General features: G+C 40.4%; 1 protein-coding gene across 2 annotated transcripts in view; it reads right to left on the reverse strand.

Annotated features, from left to right (window-relative positions):
- Positions 1–21,192, reverse strand: part of DOCK4 (dedicator of cytokinesis 4) — a 481,996-nt gene that overhangs the window by 144,739 nt on the left and 316,065 nt on the right. For both annotated transcript variants that reach the window (XM_082846152.1, XM_082846151.1), the window contains exon 16: positions 19,524–19,630. In XM_082846152.1, coding sequence (XP_082702278.1) covers positions 19,524–19,630 — 107 coding nt within the window. The remainder of the gene's footprint in view (positions 1–19,523; positions 19,631–21,192) is intronic.

The raw sequence follows: 21,192 nt of genomic DNA on the forward strand, positions 1-21,192 counted from the left end.
TGAAGTCTCATGCAAACCCAGTCTAGACACTGTCTAGCTATTTCCAGACCTCCTCCCCAGAAGCTGGAGTATGCCCTGGCCTGGTATGCTCCATTTGTTCACAGAAATCCTGCCCCTATAGATAGATCTCTTAGCTCCCTTCCCTCCAGCTAACTAGCTGCCTGCTCTTGAGCACTTCTGGAAGCCTTTTAGAATTCCTGCTTGCTGAGCTCATGTAGTTCAACTGGCAGTCAGGGACCAGTCACTGCTGTGTCGTGTCCATAGCGGGCACCGTGAATAGAAGCCTTGGCTGCCTTCACCGGGGCCAGTCACTGTGGCCAGGTCAGTGTCACCTTTTCTAGTTCACTGCACTTCTCTCCCAGCCTGGGGGACCAAGACCTCAGCATCGGAGTCTCTCTGATTCCGAGATGTGACACCTTGAGAGCTTCTTACAGCTAAACTCTATCACCCTTACTCAATGCAAAACACAGTAACTAATGCAAACATTACTCTGGACACAAAAGTTATCTGAAGACCTTGCACCAACAATACTGGTGTGCATATGTGTGTGCTGTGTGTGTTGCTGTTGGTGTGGGGAGCAAGTGGGGGGTGGGTGGGTAGGAATTCTACCCTTAAATTCAGTAAAGAAAAGTACATAATTACCCTTTGGTCTCTGTGAACCCTTTACTATAATATTTACCAGGAGTTCAGAGCTGGTTTTTTGGTCCCGTAGGAGTCAAGGCCATACGCTAGGTATGGGGTTAGAGTTTTAATCTATTTCCAAAGAACTTAAGTGGCCTGCAGAGAAAATCTCATGGCCTATCTTTTCTTGTCCTCTGAGGTTTTCAGCATGCACCCATAACACATCACACAACACTGGAGCTTTTAAAGGCAATCCCAGCAACCACCATTTAGGCTAAGCACTCTGTGTGCATTTTCTTATTCTGATAATAATCCTATGAGGCAGGACATTGTAACCTGGGGAGCTTATGTGATTTCCTCAATATCACAGTATCAGTAACTATCAGAGCCAGGATCTGAACCAAAGTTTGTGCTTACAACTACTATACGACACAGTAGTTATGACAACAATGACTCTTCCAGTGACTCTTGTTTTAACCAGGTTTTGAGTTTTGCTATAACAAATTTAAAATGTATCAATTTATAGATAACATACTGAATGGTGGGTATGTCTAAGAAAGACCCCCCCCAAAAGTTCATTTTTCAAAAAAAATGTATGTTTGTGGAAGACACCCTGGGAGAGAGCTTAGAGTGGTCTGTGGATCTGAAATAGTTTCATACATGAAATGGCTATGAGTCCTACAGTGAAATGGCTAGTTGACGTTCTGAAACCACTCAGGGAGCAAAAGGGATCACGTGATCTGGATGCAGTGGGGAAGAGGGGCAGGTAAGAGCAGAGAAGGCATGACATGGGAGACTGGAAACACAACAGGTGAGATAGAGATCATTCGTTCAGTCACTTGATGAGAGAGAATTTATGGAAGAGAAATGAGGTTGAAGATCAGGGAAGAATAGAAATGGGTTACAGAAGATGGGCCTGTGAGGCAGGGGCAGTGGTCAGCAAGGGTTTAAGCCAAAAAGGTTGTCCAGACTCTTAAGAGGAAATACACAGCTCACCAGCAGAAGCCAGGGAATGAGCAAGAGTCAGCAGTGAATCCCTCGGTTCTTCTGCCGGGTGGGAGAAGGGTCTGCACTGTGAGAACCACAGCATGGACGGGAGAAAACAAACAGGAATGAGCGATCTCCTTCCAGCTGGAGGGCTAAGAGTTCATGAAATCAAGGAAATGGAGCTGGTAAAGGACAGCATGGCGCTGCCTGTGTTTTAATTGGAAAAACAGTACAAAGGAGTTGTGGCTGGGTGTCTGAAGGCCCGCGAATCTGAGCAATGTAGGCTCGACACCAAGAAACTGCAGTTTTGCACAAAATTACACTGCATGTAGTTGATAGATGGTTTTGTCACCGCAGTGGAATCCAGTCACACCCCTAAACTACATGGAGGGTTAAATGTGGATCACTTGCATTCCAGGGAACACTTGGAACACAACTGATTTGGTGTTGGCATAGGGACGATTTTTTTCATCAAATCCAGTGCGGGCATGGAACAAGGCAATATGGATACGAGAATAAGAAGGACTGTCCTCCCTGTCCTCTTGCGACAGATACAGACACAGCTAAAGTCTTCCTGGCGTTATGGCAGATGTATGATGACAGAGAGATGAGGGAACGATTCACTGAGCCATTCTTTCTAGGAGAGACAAGGCGACATGACCACAGCCTCTTGAGGCTGCTACTGGATTGTGGGAACAAAACAATGTCATTGTCGTAGGAAAGGACAATTCTCTGTGTTTGCTTTGATAGGCTGGGATCTGTGCGAGTCATTTTAAAATGGCATGAAGTTAATTTATTACAAATTAGAGAAGAGGGAGAATAAAGCCAGCCCTTTGCTTTACTCGACATGAATCAGATCTGACAGGAGGGATGTGTTCCCTCAGATTCTTACAGAAGAGTTAAAATGCAGGCTATGTGGCAGCAGGAGTAGCCTCTGTCTTCTGTGAGATTATATAGCATGGTCACAGTCTATTTCTTTGTCCAGAATTAAAATCAGTTGGTACAGCATTAAATGTTGCATCACACCCCAGGCTACTTTTTGACCACTGTCCTAGGCACAAGAAAGAGATGCAATGGTCAGTTATAGACACTCTTCCAGAAATGTGGTATCTGCAATAATGCAAGCTATGTGATTGAGAGAAATAAATTAAAAATTTCTTCAGAAATACACTGGTACAGAGATTCATAGTATATTAATCAAATTAAGGGGCCTGTAATTTGCAGGAAGTAGAGAATTAAATTAAAAATGATAGTAATTTAGACAATCCAGTTGAAACGATATATTGCCAGTTAATCGAACCAGTTGTGGCAGCAAAATACCTTCTTCTGGGGATACTTTCAATATGATTCGTCATCCTTAATGTCACTACTAAACATTTATTAAAGTCCTACTATTTGACAGTCCTTTAATTCGGTATAAGGAATGTAACAAGGAAATAAACACAGTGTCTGTCTGTGAGGGCATTACATGCCTGACCTCTGCATTCATCTGTTAATACTGATTACAAAGCTGTGATAAAGATCCCTGGATTCCAGCTCTGCCAGGGAAGGGAGAGGAAACCTTATGGGAAAGAGGCTATCTGACCTCAGTCGCAAAGAGTAAGGCTCGCCCGGGCAGGTAAGGGAGAGAAAGGCAGGTTATGTGGAAGAAACGATACATAGAAAGACATTGGAGGAAAAACATACATATATAAGACTATGGAGATATGGCAACTCAATGCAATGTGGGATCCTGGATTAGATCCTAGACTAGAAAAATAACATTACTGGAAAAACTTGTGAAATCTAAATAAGTTTTGTGTTAACAGTATTATACCAAGGTTAATTTAGTTTCAATAAATGTGCTATGGTTATGTAAGATGTTAACATAAGGAGAAGCTGGGTGAAGGGTATACGGGAATTTTCTGTACTATTTTTGCAACTCTTCTGTGAGTCTAAAATAACTTAAAAAACAACTGTTTTACAAAGTACAGGTGTAGTCAGACAGCTATATGTAGTTTAGTGTGGCTAAAGGCCGTGATTCTTTTCAGTAGCAAAAAAGCCTTGGGACTACCGTAAACATCTTAAATAAAAACTCAAGGTGATTCTGACACCTGGTTTAAATTCCCTAGATTAAAGTACTACCAAGGAGGGCTTCCCTGGTGGTGCAGTGGTAGAGAGTCCGCCTGCCAATGCAGGGGACATGGGTTTGTGCCCCGGTCCGGGAAGATCCCACATGCCTCGGAGCCATGGCCACTGAGCCTGCGCATCCGGAGCCTGTGCTCCGCAACGGGAGAGGCCACAACAGTGAGAGGCCCGTGTACCGCAAAAAAAAAAAAAAGTACTACCAAGGAGGGGAGGTGGCACTGACTGGTCGTGAAACCAAGCATTTAGATATGGGGATGAGTGTGAGAAGTCAAGAAAAACTGCAGGGTTCTGTTCACCGCAGGAGATGATGGAGATGGCATAAAGAACTTAGTTTTGGACAAGCTGAGTTTGAGGCATCTCTGGTGAACCGAGCTGAAGATGTTCAGTAGGCTGGTAAAAGTTCTGGGCTACAAGCCCATAGCTGGCTGTCAGCAGCAGAGATGCGGCAGGTTAATCCACAGAAGTGCATGAGATGGTGTCCAAGGATTAAATCCACGATAGCACCAACATTTAAGATGCAGATAAGATATAAACTAATATATATATATAGGATGGATACACAACAAGGTCCTACTGTATAACACAGGGAACTATATTCAATATCCTGTGATAAACCATAATAGAAAAGAACATGAAAAAGAATAACTGCGTGTGTAGCTGGGTCACTATACTGTACAGCAGAAATTAATACAACATTGTGAATCAATTATACTTCAGTAAAATTAAAAAAAAAAGATGCAGATAAGAGAGAAGAGTACTCAAAGGAGAAGAAGGATGAAACTAAGGTGAATACTGGAATATGGGATTTTCAAGAAGGGTAATCAATAGTGTTTCATGCTACAGGGAAGTCAAATAAGGAAAGATTTAGAAAGGGTCCAGTAGTGTTGGCCCCCGCGTTAATGTTAGTGACCTCAAGGGAGAAACTTCATTTGAGCTGCGGGGACAGAAATAGCCTGAGGAACAAATGGAAGAGAGTGGCGGGAAGTAGAGACAGTGAGTGAAGACTGGCCTTTCCTGCAGGTGGCTGAGAGGGGAAGGGAAAAGGCAGTGTGGTAGCTATTACAATTTTGTTTGTCTTTAAAGAAAGAGGCTTGAGCATGTTAAAAAATCTGAGACTACTGCCAGAAGAGAGGAAACATAGCTGCAGGAGCAAAAGCAGACATTGAGAGGAGCAAGGTCCCAGGGGAGTCGGGAGGGAGGAAGATCCTGAGGGAAGCAGGTGGAAGAATCAGGCTTGGAGGGAAGGAGTCTTGCCCCATCCCCTGAGACAGGAAGCAGGAAGGAAGGGAAGGATGCAGATTAGTTTGCAGATGGCAGAGGAGAGAACACAGGAAGTTAAGGAAGTTCCTGTCTGATGGCTTCTGTTTTCTCTGTTAAGGACACGGGAAGTGGTGAGGCAGGCAGAATGGCACAATCTTGTCGATAGCTCTTGTGGGGACTGAGAGGGGGAGCTGATTGGTTGGCCTGCAGTGTGGATGGTCCTGCTTCTATACCCATCAGGCTGATCCTAACCTATAGGAACTGTATAATTCCCTCCACTAATTAATGTGTAACCACCTAAGGAGGAGTAGAGGAGGGGGCAATGTTGACAGACTGATCTAGGGCTTGTTTTTACTTCCCATGCAGGTACAGCAGAACTAAAGATTAAGGGATAGTCTGAATAATAAAAAGAAGAAAGTGAAGTCGGGGGGGGGGGGTTTATTGGAACAGAATAAGACTGAAAAATAGGTAGAGTGTTAATAGAAAATTGGAAGGTTGAAAGGTTGTGGTCAGGAAATCAAGAATTTACGACTTTTGATTAGAAGTGGCTCTGGATGATCTTATTCATCCGTGCGTGCATCCGTCCGTGCACCCACGCATGCACGCATCCAGTAGTTATTTAGCACACATGGGAGGTCCTGCTGGCTGGGGATGAAGGATGGCCAAGAGAGACCACAGTGAAGCAGAACACAAATGAAGGTCGCTGGAGTGGAAGTGACCAAGAAATAAGAGGAGAGGGCACTGGACAGGTCAACCAAAAGGAGGAGACAACTTTGAACTAGGGGCTAGGCTGACTGTAGGAAAGGAAACAGCCACCACTGCCCCATCCTCCCTTCTTCTTTGCTGGCCAGGAATATCTATACAGGTAGAAGGCAGTAACTAGGACAGGTAGAAAGTTGCAGCACTGTATGGAATGAGCCTTATGGAGGGCAGGGAAGCTCTTTACAAGAGGGTGGAAAACCAGTATCTTTAAAGGCACTGGGGCATTTAGAGACGTCCAGACACTAGACACAAGGCTTCAGAAGATGAGCCCTCTCTACTCCAGACGCCACACAGGAAGCTCTCTCGGCAGGAGAGCCAAGGGTTCAGTTGAGACAGAATGAAAGGGCTTCCTGCACGTCACATTAATAGCCTTCAGTGTTAAGACCAAGTCCACTTATGAAATCATCTTAGACTTTTTTTTTTTTTGGCTTTGCTGGGCGGCATGTGGGATCTCAGTTCCCCGGCCAGGGATCAAACCTATGCCCCCTGCAGTGGAAGTGCAGAGTCCTAACCACTGGACCACCAGGGAATTCCCCCATCTTAGCCTTTTTTAGCCTTTTTTTTTTTTTTCCCCTGTTCAGCTTCTGTGTTCAGTTTGGCATGCTTTCATGCTAAACTTACCAGGTTATCTACTTTTTAACTTAATTTTGCAGGTGTTTACTATTTAATTTCTCTCACAGTGTGTAATAAAACAAGGGTTATATGACCGATTCTCCTATGCCCAAGCCCATGGTGGACAGATGTGTTTCAGGCTTGTCTAAGATCTACTGATCATGGTTACAGAGGCGTCTCCTTCAGAATAGTTGGAGCAGCATGCAGAGTTCTCTGGACAGCAAGATAGGTGACAAACCTATCAGTCTATCTGAATTTTTCAGATTCCTCTCATGTTTTTCATTTTACTTATAAATATAAACATACTCTAGGAAAGGGTAAGTGGAGAGCAACTCAATCTGAGAAATCTACCTCAAAGACGGTAACAAGTGCAGAGGGGCTGTGCTGGACTTCCATGGACTAGGTGAGGAACTGGGATGTAGCATAAGAAAATGAACAGTTGCAGGGAAAAAGTATGAGCCACAAAGTGTTTATGAACAAACTTTTAGGGAGCAAAAGTGAAATAAACAAACACGTAAAAGACTCTTGCAATCTAGGCCATACATTAACTTAATCCCTTTCCAACCAGGAAACATGATCATCCTCTATTTAGCTGACTTCTTATCTGGCCCTTCTCTTGCTCAGAAGCAATAGATCCCACGCTAAGGGATCAGATTCTCTACCGAGCAAAACCCCAGGCTGGCTGAGTTGGGTCACTTGAGCCATAGTGGTGTTAATCAACAGTAATGAATTTGCAAAACTCCAATTTCTTTAAAGGTAGATTGTATTATTATCATTACTTGTTTATGCATACATCCTAGACCTGACAGTATTTTATTTTATTTTTAATTAATTAATGAATTTATTTATTTTTGGCCGCATTGGGTCTTCGTTGCTGTGCAAGGGCTTTCTCTCCTTGCGCCAAGTGGGGGCTACTCTTGGTTGTAGTGCACGGGCTTCTCATTGCAGTGGCTTCTCTTGCTGCGGAGCACAGGCTCTAGAGCGCAGGCTCAGTAGTTGTGGTGCACGGGCTTAGTTGCTCCGTGGCATCTGGGATCTTCCTGGACCAGGGCTCAAACCCGTGTCCCCTGCATTGGTAGGCAGATGCTTAACCACTGCGCCACCAGGGAAGCCCCTGACGGTATTTTAGAACATACTTCTAAGAACTAAAAATCCTTCACTGGAATAAGTCAGAATGGAGACTTGAGTGCACAGCTATTAACTTTCTATCCTCCTTCTTTGGATTCTCACACTATTCTCCTTAAGAGACTTGACTTCCAGAAAATGAATTATCTTAAGCTCATTATTTCAATGAGCTTAACTTGCTTTTCTTAACTTTAACTTTTCTTAACGTGCTTTCCAGCAGGTAGCTGGCGGGGGGGGGGGGGTAGCCAAAAATATCCCTACAAAGTTAAGGAAGACAACAATCCTACCGGAATGCAGCAAAATAACAGAACTTAGTAAGATTAGATACTGTTACTAGCAAGTTAGCAATTCCAAAGACAGGTTTTGGGTTTAGCCATCAAACACTTGGATATATTACTGATGTTCTGAGAGCTGAAACGGGACTCTGGAAGCACAAAATCTTTAATGCTGACTCATCAAGTTCTTTCACTTACCTTCCTAAAGCTGTAACATTCAGATTTTTGTAGATTTCAGAGTTTATCTCCATTGAACACTCCTCCAAACTTATTATCAATCATGTAAAGGTGAAAACGACCTTGAAAGGGAGCTTTGCCCTTAGAATTCTTTAGCTCCTGCCGAAAGGATGAGTCCAGGTCCTTGCCACACTACTGACTGTTAACTCTGTGAGAACCATTTCCTTAAAACACACTCAGAAGAGGAGTCCAGCCATTGTCACAGAGGGAGACTGTCTCTTTCACAAATTTTAGGCCCAAATTAAGCTATTAAACAGTCTTCAACACAGCAGCTTTTTTTCTTGGCTCACCACAGGATTGAGTCTTTCAAACTAATACCTTACACAAGGAGCAGGTAGATTTTAAATCTAAATAGCCTACGATGAGCCACAGTTATTCTCTGTGTCATATCTACAAGGGGTTAAGGACACTTTATTTAAAAGCATTCTTTTCCATCTTTCATCAACCTTAGATTTCAGACAGTATCTGTCAATGAATGACACGGAATATGGTTTATAAAGATCTGAGACAATTAATGTTTCTTCAAAACCTTCCCATTAACAATACTGTCAAGATTTTATGACAGAAGAATGGCCTTTAGTTAGATCAATCTCCATAATTAAATGGTATAAAACAAAGCTAAGTACAACTTTCTGTCTCTTCTCATTTTTACTTTTTCAAAATGAAGATTTTAATGTCTTTAAATGATACGTGCCCACTAATAAAACCTTTAAGAAATGTAAAAATACTTTTGTGTCCAGGAGTCCCACTGAGTCCTGCTTGGTTTCAGTAAGGGCTCGGAGCCAGGCATTTTACATGTACTTATTCTCCCAGCAAAACTGAGTGCTAACCCTGACTCTGTTCTGAAGACAGGGAACAGGTTCAGAGAGGTCACTGGGGCTGAAGCCAGGCAGGATTTTGGGGGCACTCAGGATCCTTCTGACGGAGCTCTGCATTTGAAGCCTGGATGTAGGAATTTTCAGAAGAGGATGGTACTGTGCATGACGGCTCTTTGGCTTGACAGACAGACCCCTGAGTCACAAAGGACACTTTGATGTCACCCATGGATTTCCCCATATGCCGCACTGACACATGGCACGGTGTCCCACTTTTCAGAGAGGAGACTGCAGAGGATTCCTCTCTTGCTGCCATTGCTGAGATTCTAGAGGCCACTGCTTTCAAGTAGACTGAAGCTGGGGGCGCCTTCAAGATGGCGAAGGAGTAAGACATGGAAATCACCTTCCTCCCCACAAATACATCAAAACTACATCTACATGTGGAACAACTCCTACAGAACACCTACTGAATGCTGGCAGAAGACCTCAGACCTCCCAAAAGATGCCCTCAGGAGACCTACACTCAGAGGCGGCACCAAATCCAAAGCTGAACCCCAGGAGCTGTGTGAACAAAGAAGAGAAACGGAAATCTCTCCCAGCAGCCTCAGGAGCAGTGGATTAAATCTCCACAGCCAACTTGATGTGCCTGCATCTGTGGAATACCTGAATAGAAAACGAATCATCCCAAATTGAGGAGGTGGACTTTGGGAGCAACTGTAGACTTGGAGTTTGCTTTCTGCATCTAATTTGCTCCTGGTTTTATGTTTATCTTAGTTTAGTATTTAGAGCTTATTATCACTGGTAGATTTGTTTACTGATTTGGCTGCTCTCGTCCTTTTTTAATTTTATATATAATTTTTTTTTCCTTTTTCTCTTTTTGTGAGTGTGTATGTGTATGCTTCTTTCTGTGATTTGTCTCTATAGCACTGCTTTTGCCATTTGTCCTAGGGTTCTGACTGTCTGTTTTTTGTTTTTTGTTTTTTTTTATTATAGTTTTTAGCACTTGTTATCATTGGAGGATTTGTTTTTTGGTTTCGCTGCTCTCTTCATTCTTTCTCCTTTTTTTATTACCTTTTTTATTTTTAATAATTTTTTTCTATTTTAATAACTTTATTTTATTTATTTATTTCCCTCCCTCCCTCCCTTCTGAGCTGTGTGGCTGACAGGGTCTTGGTGCTCTGGCTGGCTGTCAGGCCTCAGCCGCTGAGATGGAAGAGCCAAACTGAGGACATTGGACCACCAGAGACCTCCTGGCCCCACATTATATCAATCGGCGAGAGCTCTCCCAGAGATCTCTGTCTCAACACTAAGATCCAGTTCCAGTCAACGACCACCAAGCTACAATGCTGCACAACCCATGCCAAACAACTAGCAAGACAGGAACACAAAACCACCCATTAGTAGAGAGGCTGCCTAAAATCATAATAAGTTCAGAGACACCCCAAAACACACCACAGGGTGTGGTCCTGCCCACCAAAAACACAAGACCCAGCCTTATCCACCTGAACACAGGCACCACTCCCTTGCACCAAGAAGCCTACACAACTCACTGAACCAACCTTAACCACTGGGAGCAGACACCAAAAACAATGGGAACTCTGAACCTACAGCCTGTGAAACGAAGACCCCAAACACAGTACGTTAAACAAAATGAGAAGACAGAGAAATACACAGCAGATGAAGAAGTAAGGTAAAAATCCACCAGACCAAACAAATGAAGAGGAAATAGGCAGTCTACCTGACAAAGAATTCAGAGTAATGATAGTAAAGATGATACAAATTCTTGGACAGAGAATGGAGAAAATACTAGAAATGTTTAACATGGACCAAGAAGAACTAAAGGGCAAACAAACAATGATGAAGAACACAATAAATGAAATTAAAATTCTCTAGAAGGAATCAATAGCAGAATAATGGAGGCAGAAGAACGGATAAGTGACCTGGAAGATAAAATAGTGGAAATAACTACTGCAGAGCATAATAAACAAAAGACAATGAAAAGAATTGAGGACAATCTCGGAGACCTCTGGCACAACATTAAATGCACCAACATTTGAATTATAGGGGTACCAGAAGAAGTAGAGGGAAAAAAAGGGACTGAGAAAATACTTGAAGAGATTATAGTTGAAAACTTCCCTAATATGGGTAAGGGAATATTCAATCAAGTCCAGGAAGCACAGAGAGTCCCATATAGGATAAATACAAGGAGAAACACCCCAAGACACATATTAATCAAACTATCAAAAATTAAATACAAAGAAAAAATATTAAAAGCAGCAAGGGAAAAGCAACAATTAACATACAAGGGATTCCCCAGAAGGTTAACAGCTGATCTTTCAGAGAAAGTCTGCAAGCCTGAAGGGAGTGGCAGGACATATTTAAAGTGATGAAAGGAAAAAACCTACAACCAAGACTACTCTACCCAGTAAGGATCTCATTCAGACTCGATGGAGAATTTAAAACCTTTAGAGATAAGCAAAAGCTAAGAGAATTCAGCACCACCAAAAAGCTTTACAACAAAAGCTAAAGAAACTTCTCTAGGCAGGAAACACAAGAGAAGGAAAAGACTTACAATAACAAACCCAAAATAATTAAGAAAATGGTAATAGGAACATACATATCGATAACTACCCTAAATGTACATGGATTAAATGCTCCAACCAAAAGACAAAGACTGGCTGAATGGATACAAAAACAAGACCCGTACATATGCTGTCTGCAAGAGACCCACTTCAGACCTAGGGGCACATACAGACTGAATGTAAGGGGATGGAAAAAGATATTCCATGCAAATGCAAATCAAAAGAAAGTTGGAGTAGCAGGTCTCATATGAGAAAAAATAGATTTTAAAATAAAGACTATTACAAGAGACAAAGAAGAACACTACATAATGACCAAGGGATCAATCCAAGAAGAAGATATAAAAATTGTAAATATTTATGCACCCAATACAGGAGCATCTCAATACACAAGGCAAATGCTAACAATGATAAAAGGGGAAATCAACAGTAACACAATAATAGTAGGGAACTTTAACACCCCACTTTCACCAATGGACAGATCAACCAAAATGAAAATAAATAAGGAATTACAGCTTTAAATGATACATTAAAAAACATGGACTTAATTGATAGTTTTAGGACATTCCATCCAAAACAACAGAATGCACTTTTTTCTCAAGTACTCATGGAACATTCTTGATTTGTGACCCAAGCTATGATCTAGCTTGGGTCACAAATCAAGCCTTGGTAAATTTAAGAAAATTGAAGTCGTATCAAGTATCTTTTCTGGCCACAATGCTGTGAGACTGGATATCAATTATAGGAAAAGAGCTGTAAAAAATACAAACACATGGCGGCTAAATAATACACTACTAAATAACCAAGAGATCACTGAAGAAATCAAAGAGGAATCAAAAAATACCTAGAAACAAATGACAATGAAAACACGATGACCCAAAACCTGTGGGATACAGTAAAAGCAGTTCAAAGAGGGCCGTTTATAACAACACAGTCCTACCTCAAGAAACAAGAAACATCTTAAATAAACAACCTAAGCTTACAACTAAAGCAATAGGAGAAAGAACAAAAAAACCCCAAAGTTAGCAGAAGGAAAGAAATCATAAAGATCACATCAGAAATAAATGAAAAAGAAATGAAGGAAACAATAGCATAGATCAATAAAACCAAAAGCTGGTTCTTTGAGAAGATAAACAAAATTGATAAACCCCTAGCCAGACTCATCAAGAAAAAAAGGGACAAGACTCAAATCAATAGAATTAGAAAGGAAAAAGGAGAAGTAACAACTGACACCACAGAAATACAAAAGACATGAGAGATTACTACAAGCAACTATATGCCTGGAACAACCTGGAAGAAATGGACAAATTCTTAGAAAAGCACAACCTTCCGAGACTGAACCAGGAAGAAACAGAAAATATAAACAGATCAATCACAAGCACTGAAATTGAAACTGTGATTAAAAATCTTCCAACAAACAAAAGCCCAGGACCAGATAGCTTCACAGGCGAATTCTATCAAACATTTAGAGAAGAGCTAACACCTATCCTTCTCAAACTCTTCCAAAATATAGCAGAGTTAGGAACACTTCCAAACTCATTCTACGAGGCCATCATCACCCTGATACCAAAAACCAGACAAAGATGTCACAAACAAAGAAAACTACCGGCCAATATCACTGATGAGCATAGATGCAAAAATCCTCAACAAAATACTAGCAAACAGAATCCAACAGCACATTAAAAGGATCATACACTATGATCAATTAGGGTTTATCCCAGGAATGCAAGGATTCTTCAATATATGCAAATCAATCAATGTGATATAACATATTAACAAATTGAAGGTGAAAAACCATATGATCATCTCAATAGATGCAGAAAAAGCTTTTGACAAAATTCAATACCATTTTTGATAAAAACCCTCCAGAAAGTAGTCATAGAGGGAACTTACCTCAACATAATAAAGGCCGTATATGACAAACCCACAGCCAATATCATTCTCAATGGTGAAAAACTGAAAGCATTTCCACTAAGATCAGGAACAAGACAAGGTTGCCCTTGCCCACTCTCACCACTGTTATTCAATATAGTTTTGGAAGTTTTAACCACAGCAGTCAGAGTAGAAAAAGAGATAAAAGGAATCCAAATCAGAAAGGAAGTAAAACTGTCACTGTTTGCAGATGACATGATACTATACATAGAGAATCCTAAAGATGCTACCAGAAAACTACTAGAGCTAATCAATGAATTTGGTAAAGTAGCAGAAAACAAAATAAATGCACAGCAATCTCTTGCACCTATACACTAATGATGAAAAATCTGAAAGAGAAATTAAGGAAACACTCTCATTTACCATTGCAACAAAAAGAGTAAAATACCTAGGAATAAACCTTCCTAAAGAGACAAAAGACCTCTATGCAGAAAACTACAAGACACTGATGAAAGAAATTAAAGATGATAGAAACAGATGGAGAGATATACCATGTTCTTGGATAGGAAGAATCAACACTGTGAAAATGACTATACTACCCAAAGCAATCTACAGATTCAATGCAATCCCTATCAAACTACCACTGGCATTTATCACATAACTAGAACAAAAAAAATTGCACAATTTGTATGGAAACACAAGACCCCGAATAGCCAACGCAATCTTGAGAAAGAAAAAAGGAGCTGGAGGAATCACACTCCCTGACTTCAGACTATACTATAAAGCTACAGTAAACAAGACAGTATGGTACCAGCACAGAAACAGAAATATAGATCAGTGGAACAGGATAGAAAGCCCAGAGATAAACTCACACACACATAGTCACCTTATCTTTGATAAAGGAGGCAAGAATATACAATGGAGAAAAGACAGCCTCTTCAATAAGTGGTGCTGGGAAAACTGGACAGCTACATGTAAAAGAATGAAATTAGAACACTCCCTAACATCATACACACAAAAAAACTCAAAATGGATTAAAGACCTAAATGTAAGGCCAGACACTATCAAACTCTTAGAGGAAAACACAGGCAGAACACTGTATGCCATCAATCACAGCAAGATCCTTTTTGATCCACCTCCTAGAGAAATGGAAATAAAAATAAAAATAAACAAATGGAATCTAATGAAATTTAAAAGTTTTTGCACAGCAAAGGAAACCATAAATAAGATGAAAAGACAACCCTCAGAATGGAAGAAAATATTTGCAAATGAAGCAGCTGACAAAGGATTAATCTCCAAAATATACTAGCAGCTCATGCAGCTCAATATCAAAAAAAACAAACAACCCAGTCCAGAAACGGGCAGAAAACCTAAATAGACATTTCTCCAAAGAAGATATACAGATTGCCAAGAAACACATGAATGTATGCTCAACATCACTAATCATTAGGGAAATGCAAATCAAAACTAAAATGAGGTATCACCTCACACCAGTCAGAATGGCCATCATCAAAAAATCTATAAACAATAAATGCTGGAGAGGGTGTGGAGAAAAGGGAACCCTCTTGCTCTGTTGGTGGGAATGTAAACTGATACAGCCACTATGGAGAACAGTATGGAGGTTCCTTAAAAAACTAAAAACAGAGCTACCATATGACCCAGAAATCCCACTACTGGGCATATACCCTGAGAAAACCATAATTCAAAAAGAGTCATGTACCACAATCTTCATTGCAGCTCTATTTACAATAGCCAGGACATGGAAGCAACATAAGTGTCCATCAACAGATGAATGGATAAAGAAGATGTGGCACATATATACAATAGAATATTACTCTGCCATAAAAAGAAATGAAATTGAGTTATTTGTAAAGAGGTGGATGGACCTATAGACTGCCATACAGAGTGAAGTAAGTCAGAAAGAGAAAAACAAATACTGTATGGTAACACATATATATGGAATCTAAAAAACAAACAAACAAAAAAAAACGTTCTGAAGAACCTAGGGGCAGGACAGGAATAAAGACGCAGACATAGAATTGGACTTGAGGACACGTGGAGGAGGAAGGGTAAGCTGGGATGAAGTGAGAGAGTGGTATGGACATATATACACTACCAAATGTAAAATAGATAGCTAGTGGGAAGCAGCTGCATAGCACAGGGAGATCAGCTCGGTGCTTTGTGTCCACCTAGAGGGGTGGGATAGGGAGGCTGGGAGGGAGATGCAAGAGGAGGAGATATGGGGATGTATGTATATGTACAGCTGATTCACTTTGTTATACAGCAGAAACTAACACCATTGTAAAGCAACTATACTCCAATAAAGATGTAAAAAAAAAAAAAAAGAGAAAACTTTCGTGTGAACCACTGAAAAGGAAGAAAAAAAAAGAAAGAAATGTAAAAATAAAGTCGTTGTTAATATTTTAGGACATCCTTCCAAGCATTGCTATGCACACATATACATGTGGACATGCAGTTAAATAATTTTATAAAAATGGTCTTACACTAAATGTATGCATATATAAAATGCTGTTTATCAATATATTATAAACATTTTTCTATGCACATAAAAATTTCCACTAGACATTATTTCAATAACTATGTAGTATTTCATTCATTATATGGATATAACTAACTCATGTATCTAACCAGACCTATGTTATTGGTAATTTAGTTTACTTTCAAGTTTTTCCACATTTTAAGGAATCTGTATTGATCATCGTTGAATCATGTTTGCTTACCTTATCTGATTATCTTCTCCCAATAAATACCAAGATGTGGAATGGCTGAGCCAAAGGATATACACATTTAAAATATTGTATTGCCAAACTGTCCTACAGAAAGACAATACTATTCACATTTCCCTCTATGAATGCAAGAGAGTGTTCGTTTCCCTTTAATCTTCTTTGCCAATTCTCAGTTTTAAAAGTCTTTACCAACCTAATAGGCCAAAAGATTTCCCATTCTTTAACTTACATTTCTTTGATTATTCATATATTTATCTTATATTCTTGCATTTATTATTTTTGAATAGCTTGTTTGTAACATTTAGCAAATATTTTCTTTTGTTTTTACTTATTTGTGATAACTTCTGGTAAACTGGGAATAGTCCCCCTTGGTAAGCTATGTTGCAACCATGTTTCAGTTTATCATGTGTCTTTTAGCCTTGATTATGATGATTTTATCAATAAAAAGTTTTTAAACTTTATTTAGACAAAGTTACACATTTTTTTGTACCTGATTTGTAACATTTGAGAGGCATCATTAGAAAGGCCCTCTTTACCTAAACTTTCTAAAAATGTTCACTCATAGTATGTAGGCTCTTACAGATTTATTTTTTACATATAATCTGGAAATTGCTTTGGTATAAGAAGCAAGGTAGTGATCCAGCTCTTTATTTTTCCCTCTAACACGCACTGTGGTCATCTCAACACCACTTATTAAATGGGCTATTTTTTTTACCCAGTAATTTGAAATCCACTCATCTCCCTAACTTTGTTTTTTCCATTCAATTTTTCTTTAATTAATAAATTCCAGGCTGCAATCATCAGGAGGCTGTGCTCCTTCCTGCCATGGCAGAGGAAGGATAAGCATTATGCTCATAATATGGTTTTATAATCATAACCTGCAAGTGGCCTTAAGCTGAAACTGAACTTCTTGGCTCAGTGCTATGAAAAAGAAAACCATGGCATCAACTAAACGAAAAACGTAAGATGTTATGCTTGGCAGGTATTCCATACCTCTTTAAGCAACAATAACCCTAATCATAAGAAAACTCAGCTACTTAGGGTTTTTCTGTGGAGCTAATGCTTCCTGATGGATCTACACAATGTAGGTCTGCCTCAAATTAGATGATCTACAGACACCATCCTCAGCCTCCTTTGTGATGGAGAAAGATCATTGGGAACACCTGCCGTTTAAATTGTTGACGCTCACATAAATTTTCATAATGCTTTATGGATTGTAATTCTGGGTATTCAGTGAAAATTTGTGGAAGGGCTTGAGATGATTCAAAGCTCTACTTCTGAGAAAAATGGCTCTGCCAAAGGCACCACAACAGGCCCCTGGTAACGGAGTAGAAGGATTGTCTGGGAATCAATACCAGTTGGACTGCTAAATGCTCACATGGAGAAGGAAGCTCTGCTCCTTGTCCTCCTGGCATTTTAAGTATATGGGTATCTCTAATTAGCAAGTAAGAATCTTGGTGTTATTCATACTAGTTTAGAGTAAAAGTCAACCTGAACTTGACTGGAAACTTAGCACCTGCCCAAAAAACACCCTCTGACCCACAGGTGAGAGAGCCCACATGGTGAAATGCCATAAAGAAGTGATTTATTCTTCTAAATATTATTAGGAAGCTAATGATAACCTTAGCTCTTGCCTTTTCTGTGTGAAGATTTAATCGTATGCAGAGGCAAGATCACAAACATTCATATCAAGTACCATTAATGTCTTTTGGAAAACTGCAGCTGAAGACATTGGCTGTCATGTTACCCATATAACATAAAGGGGCCTCAGACCTAAAGGTGATATAAATAGATTCTCAGGTGTCTAGTGCATTGAGCTCCTCTGTTTGCTTTAGTGGTTACTCTGTTTTAATATATTTTTGCTTTGTATTTTAACACTGTGAGCTCCTTTAAGCCACTTTTGAAGTCTAGAGCATGTACGTGTCAGAAATGGAGGGACTTTAACTGTTCTGTTTGCCACTATATTCCCAGTCACTAGAAGAGGGCCTGCCCTGCGGTTTGTAGTCAATGTGTTGAACAAACAATTAGAAAATAAACGATTCAAGAAATATACACATACATATATATACACAAACAAAAACTGCCAGGTGTGTTGTGCAGGGACACTGATTTTACTAGCAATAATCCAAAGGTAAAGAAAGTTTTTGTTTGTAATCTCCTTCATTCATTCAGTATATCTTCACCGTGCATCTGCCGCATGCCAGAACCCCTCTGACACAGCTGTTGCTCCTGAAGGGCTCATATATCTACCAGAGTTAAGTCAAGGGATCACCAGACAATCATGGGACAATGTAATGAGGACAATGGTAAGAGGTGTGTGCAGATATCCAGGGAACTCATGGGAGCGCACTTAGCCAGCTGGAAATCCAGGGAGCAGGGGGCTGCGGCGTGGGGACCATTCTCCTCAATAAAGGTTCTGGCCAAGGTGCGCCTCTGTGGATGAGGAGGTGTCAGCTGCGGGGAGACAGGGGGCGGCAGGTGTGCCAGGAGTGCCAGGTGGAGCAGGGGGAACCAGCAGGCAGGAGGTGAGGAACCAGAAAGAGCTGATGTGGCTATGGCATCAGGTAGACGACCGCAAGTGGTGAGAGGTGAAGCGATAGGGAAGAGGCAGCCTGACACATGCTAAAAGCCTGCAATTTTCCCTCTTGGCAATGGGGAGCTTTTCAGTGGGTTTATATCAGAAAGGGGCCTGGTGAGATCTGCACCTTAGATGGGTCGCCCTGGCTGGCTGGAAAATGGACTAGAGGGAGATAAGGTGCAGGTCGGCAGGACTAGTTAGCCCAGGTGAGAGCTGACAAGAGCTTGGAATAGCATGTGCTTACAGAAATAGAGAAACGCAAAGGAGAAATATTTTGGAGAAGATCATGTACTTTAATTCTCTCTTTCATAGTTGCTAGTGTTTTTATTCTATACTTCATTATTACTGGTATTCTCCGATAACTTCTAAGGATCTCTTGTTTTGTGAGTTTTCCTTTTGTTACCTCCTACACTATCCTTTATTCCAAATGTTTTTAATGACAATTCTTGATGCAAAAAATAGAAAGTAACAACCACTAAAGTTGTCATGACAAAGAACAGCCATTTCTCTGCTTGCTTAGCGAGAGCAGCAGACAAGAAAAATGTAAAGCTGACCTTGCTAAATTTGCTTCTGGGGGTATACAGATCTTCAGATGAGAAAGCAGGTATTGGGAGTATTTAAAAATTTATTTGTAAGGTTTATCTAATCCTATCACAGCAAGGGAAAGGACTTTAACGTCACCCTATAGACTTACCCAAATACCTACACTTCAATTAAGATGAAAAAATAAATCATCTTTAAAATAGGTGTTAGAATATGACAGAATATAGAGACAATATTCTCAAAAGTCACTCTCCCTGTCAGCAATCTTCCAGAAGAGCATCTTTGCAGTCATTTTTTTCTCTTTTCCACAGTGAGGATAAGACAGTGAGCTAATAATTCAGCCCTGTTTTTCACAGCTGCCCCCAGCATCTGACTGACGTTACCTTATGCACAATGAGCTCGTGAGTGCCATCTGGAAGAGTCCTACCATCTTCCTGCATCAGGGGGACAAAGGAGAAGCCAAACAACTTCTTCTCTCCTTTCTCCTTTGCTGTAGGGGAAAAAAAATTAGTCAATTTTTTTGAATTAATTGAAGTATAGTTGATTTACAATGTTGTGTTAGTTTCAGGTGTACGGCAAAGTGATTGTCATATATATATATATATATTTTCAGATTCTTTTCCCTTATAGGTTATTACAAGATACTGAGTATAATTCCCTGTGAAAATCAGTCAATTATTTAAGTGTATGCTTATACAACTGTGTTCAGATACATAGACTGTGACGAGGCGTGATCATCAAGAAATATACCCCCCGACACACACACACATGCCAGCTCCTTTTACACAATGAAGAGCAGCTTTTATGATGGGACCTCTATGTACAGTAGCCACCCTCTAACCCCATATTCCTGCCTTATAATCTGCAAGTTACACTCCTTGACTAATTTGCTTCATGGGATTCACTATCTGAAATTATGGTGTTTTTTTTGTTTTTTGGTTTTTTTAAAATTTGTGGATTTCCTGTTTCTTCTCCTCACAACCTACCCTCCACTCCTGAACATAAGCACCATGGAGGGCAGGATTCTTGTCTAATTAAGTTATTCTACGCTTGGTCTCTCAAAGAATGCCAAGAACATAGTAGGTTCTCAGTAAATGTACAGTAAACAAATGAACGAGTGAATGAATGAATGTGAAATGCAATATTTTGCTTACTCCTCCTGGAAAGGGAGGCTCTCAGCTCTGCTTTGGTCCATGACAGAACTCTCCCTACAGCCACATGTGCAAACACAGAGCCCTACGGAAGCCACCTCCTTGGAATAAGGCATGCTGAAAGACATAAACAGCATTCTATAGTTTGATAAGAGCTTACTGCAGTAGTATTCTGGAAGTCAGAAATGAGGCAATGAGGTTTTCAGATGCCTAATTGTGAATTACAACAGCTAGAAATGTCAAGGATCATTGGCAATTGTTTATAGAGAAGGAAATTGAGATCTTACAATGTCAGGTAACCTGTTCTAGATCTCTTCAGTACCACTGCAGTTCTTTCCACACACCTTCCTTTTCTCCAAAAATGGAGAAAGCATGGAAAGAACCTGGTTTGTTCAACTGGACCCTCTCCTTGTATTTAGACGTGTAGGGAAGAGCTGCAGGGCTGGCAGCCATTATGGGCTGGACGGTTATTCTCTCCCACACAAGTGCGTAAGTAGAGGTTATACTTGATAGAGAAGTCCAGCTTTGGGATGCAGTAAGACCCTCACTAGAGGTGTCAGATATGGTGATCCTGAGGATTAAACAAGAGGCTCTAGCAACAAACACACTGCTTCTGGCATTTAACCACAGGGACATGGAACCCTGCACAGAGAGTAGTAATTCTGGCTGGCTAGCTTAGGCCCCTAGCACGAGGACATCCCTGAAAATGTGATTATAGCAACGGTTCTTCTTTTTAAATCATTGATTTCAACCCCCGAGGTAAACTGGGGAAATATCAGTACTCTTTAAAGTTAAACAAAAGTCACAGCAAAGATCTCTGGGAAGAGATTTCTATGTCAATGAGCATGCTGGGTATGGAACTTATGATTTAGGGAAGACTTATTTACAAATAATTTTCTAA

The sequence above is a fragment of the Leucopleurus acutus genome (genome assembly GCF_964270905.1).
Source record: "Leucopleurus acutus genome assembly, chromosome: 9".
Taxonomy (NCBI): domain Eukaryota; kingdom Metazoa; phylum Chordata; class Mammalia; order Artiodactyla; family Delphinidae; genus Leucopleurus; species Leucopleurus acutus.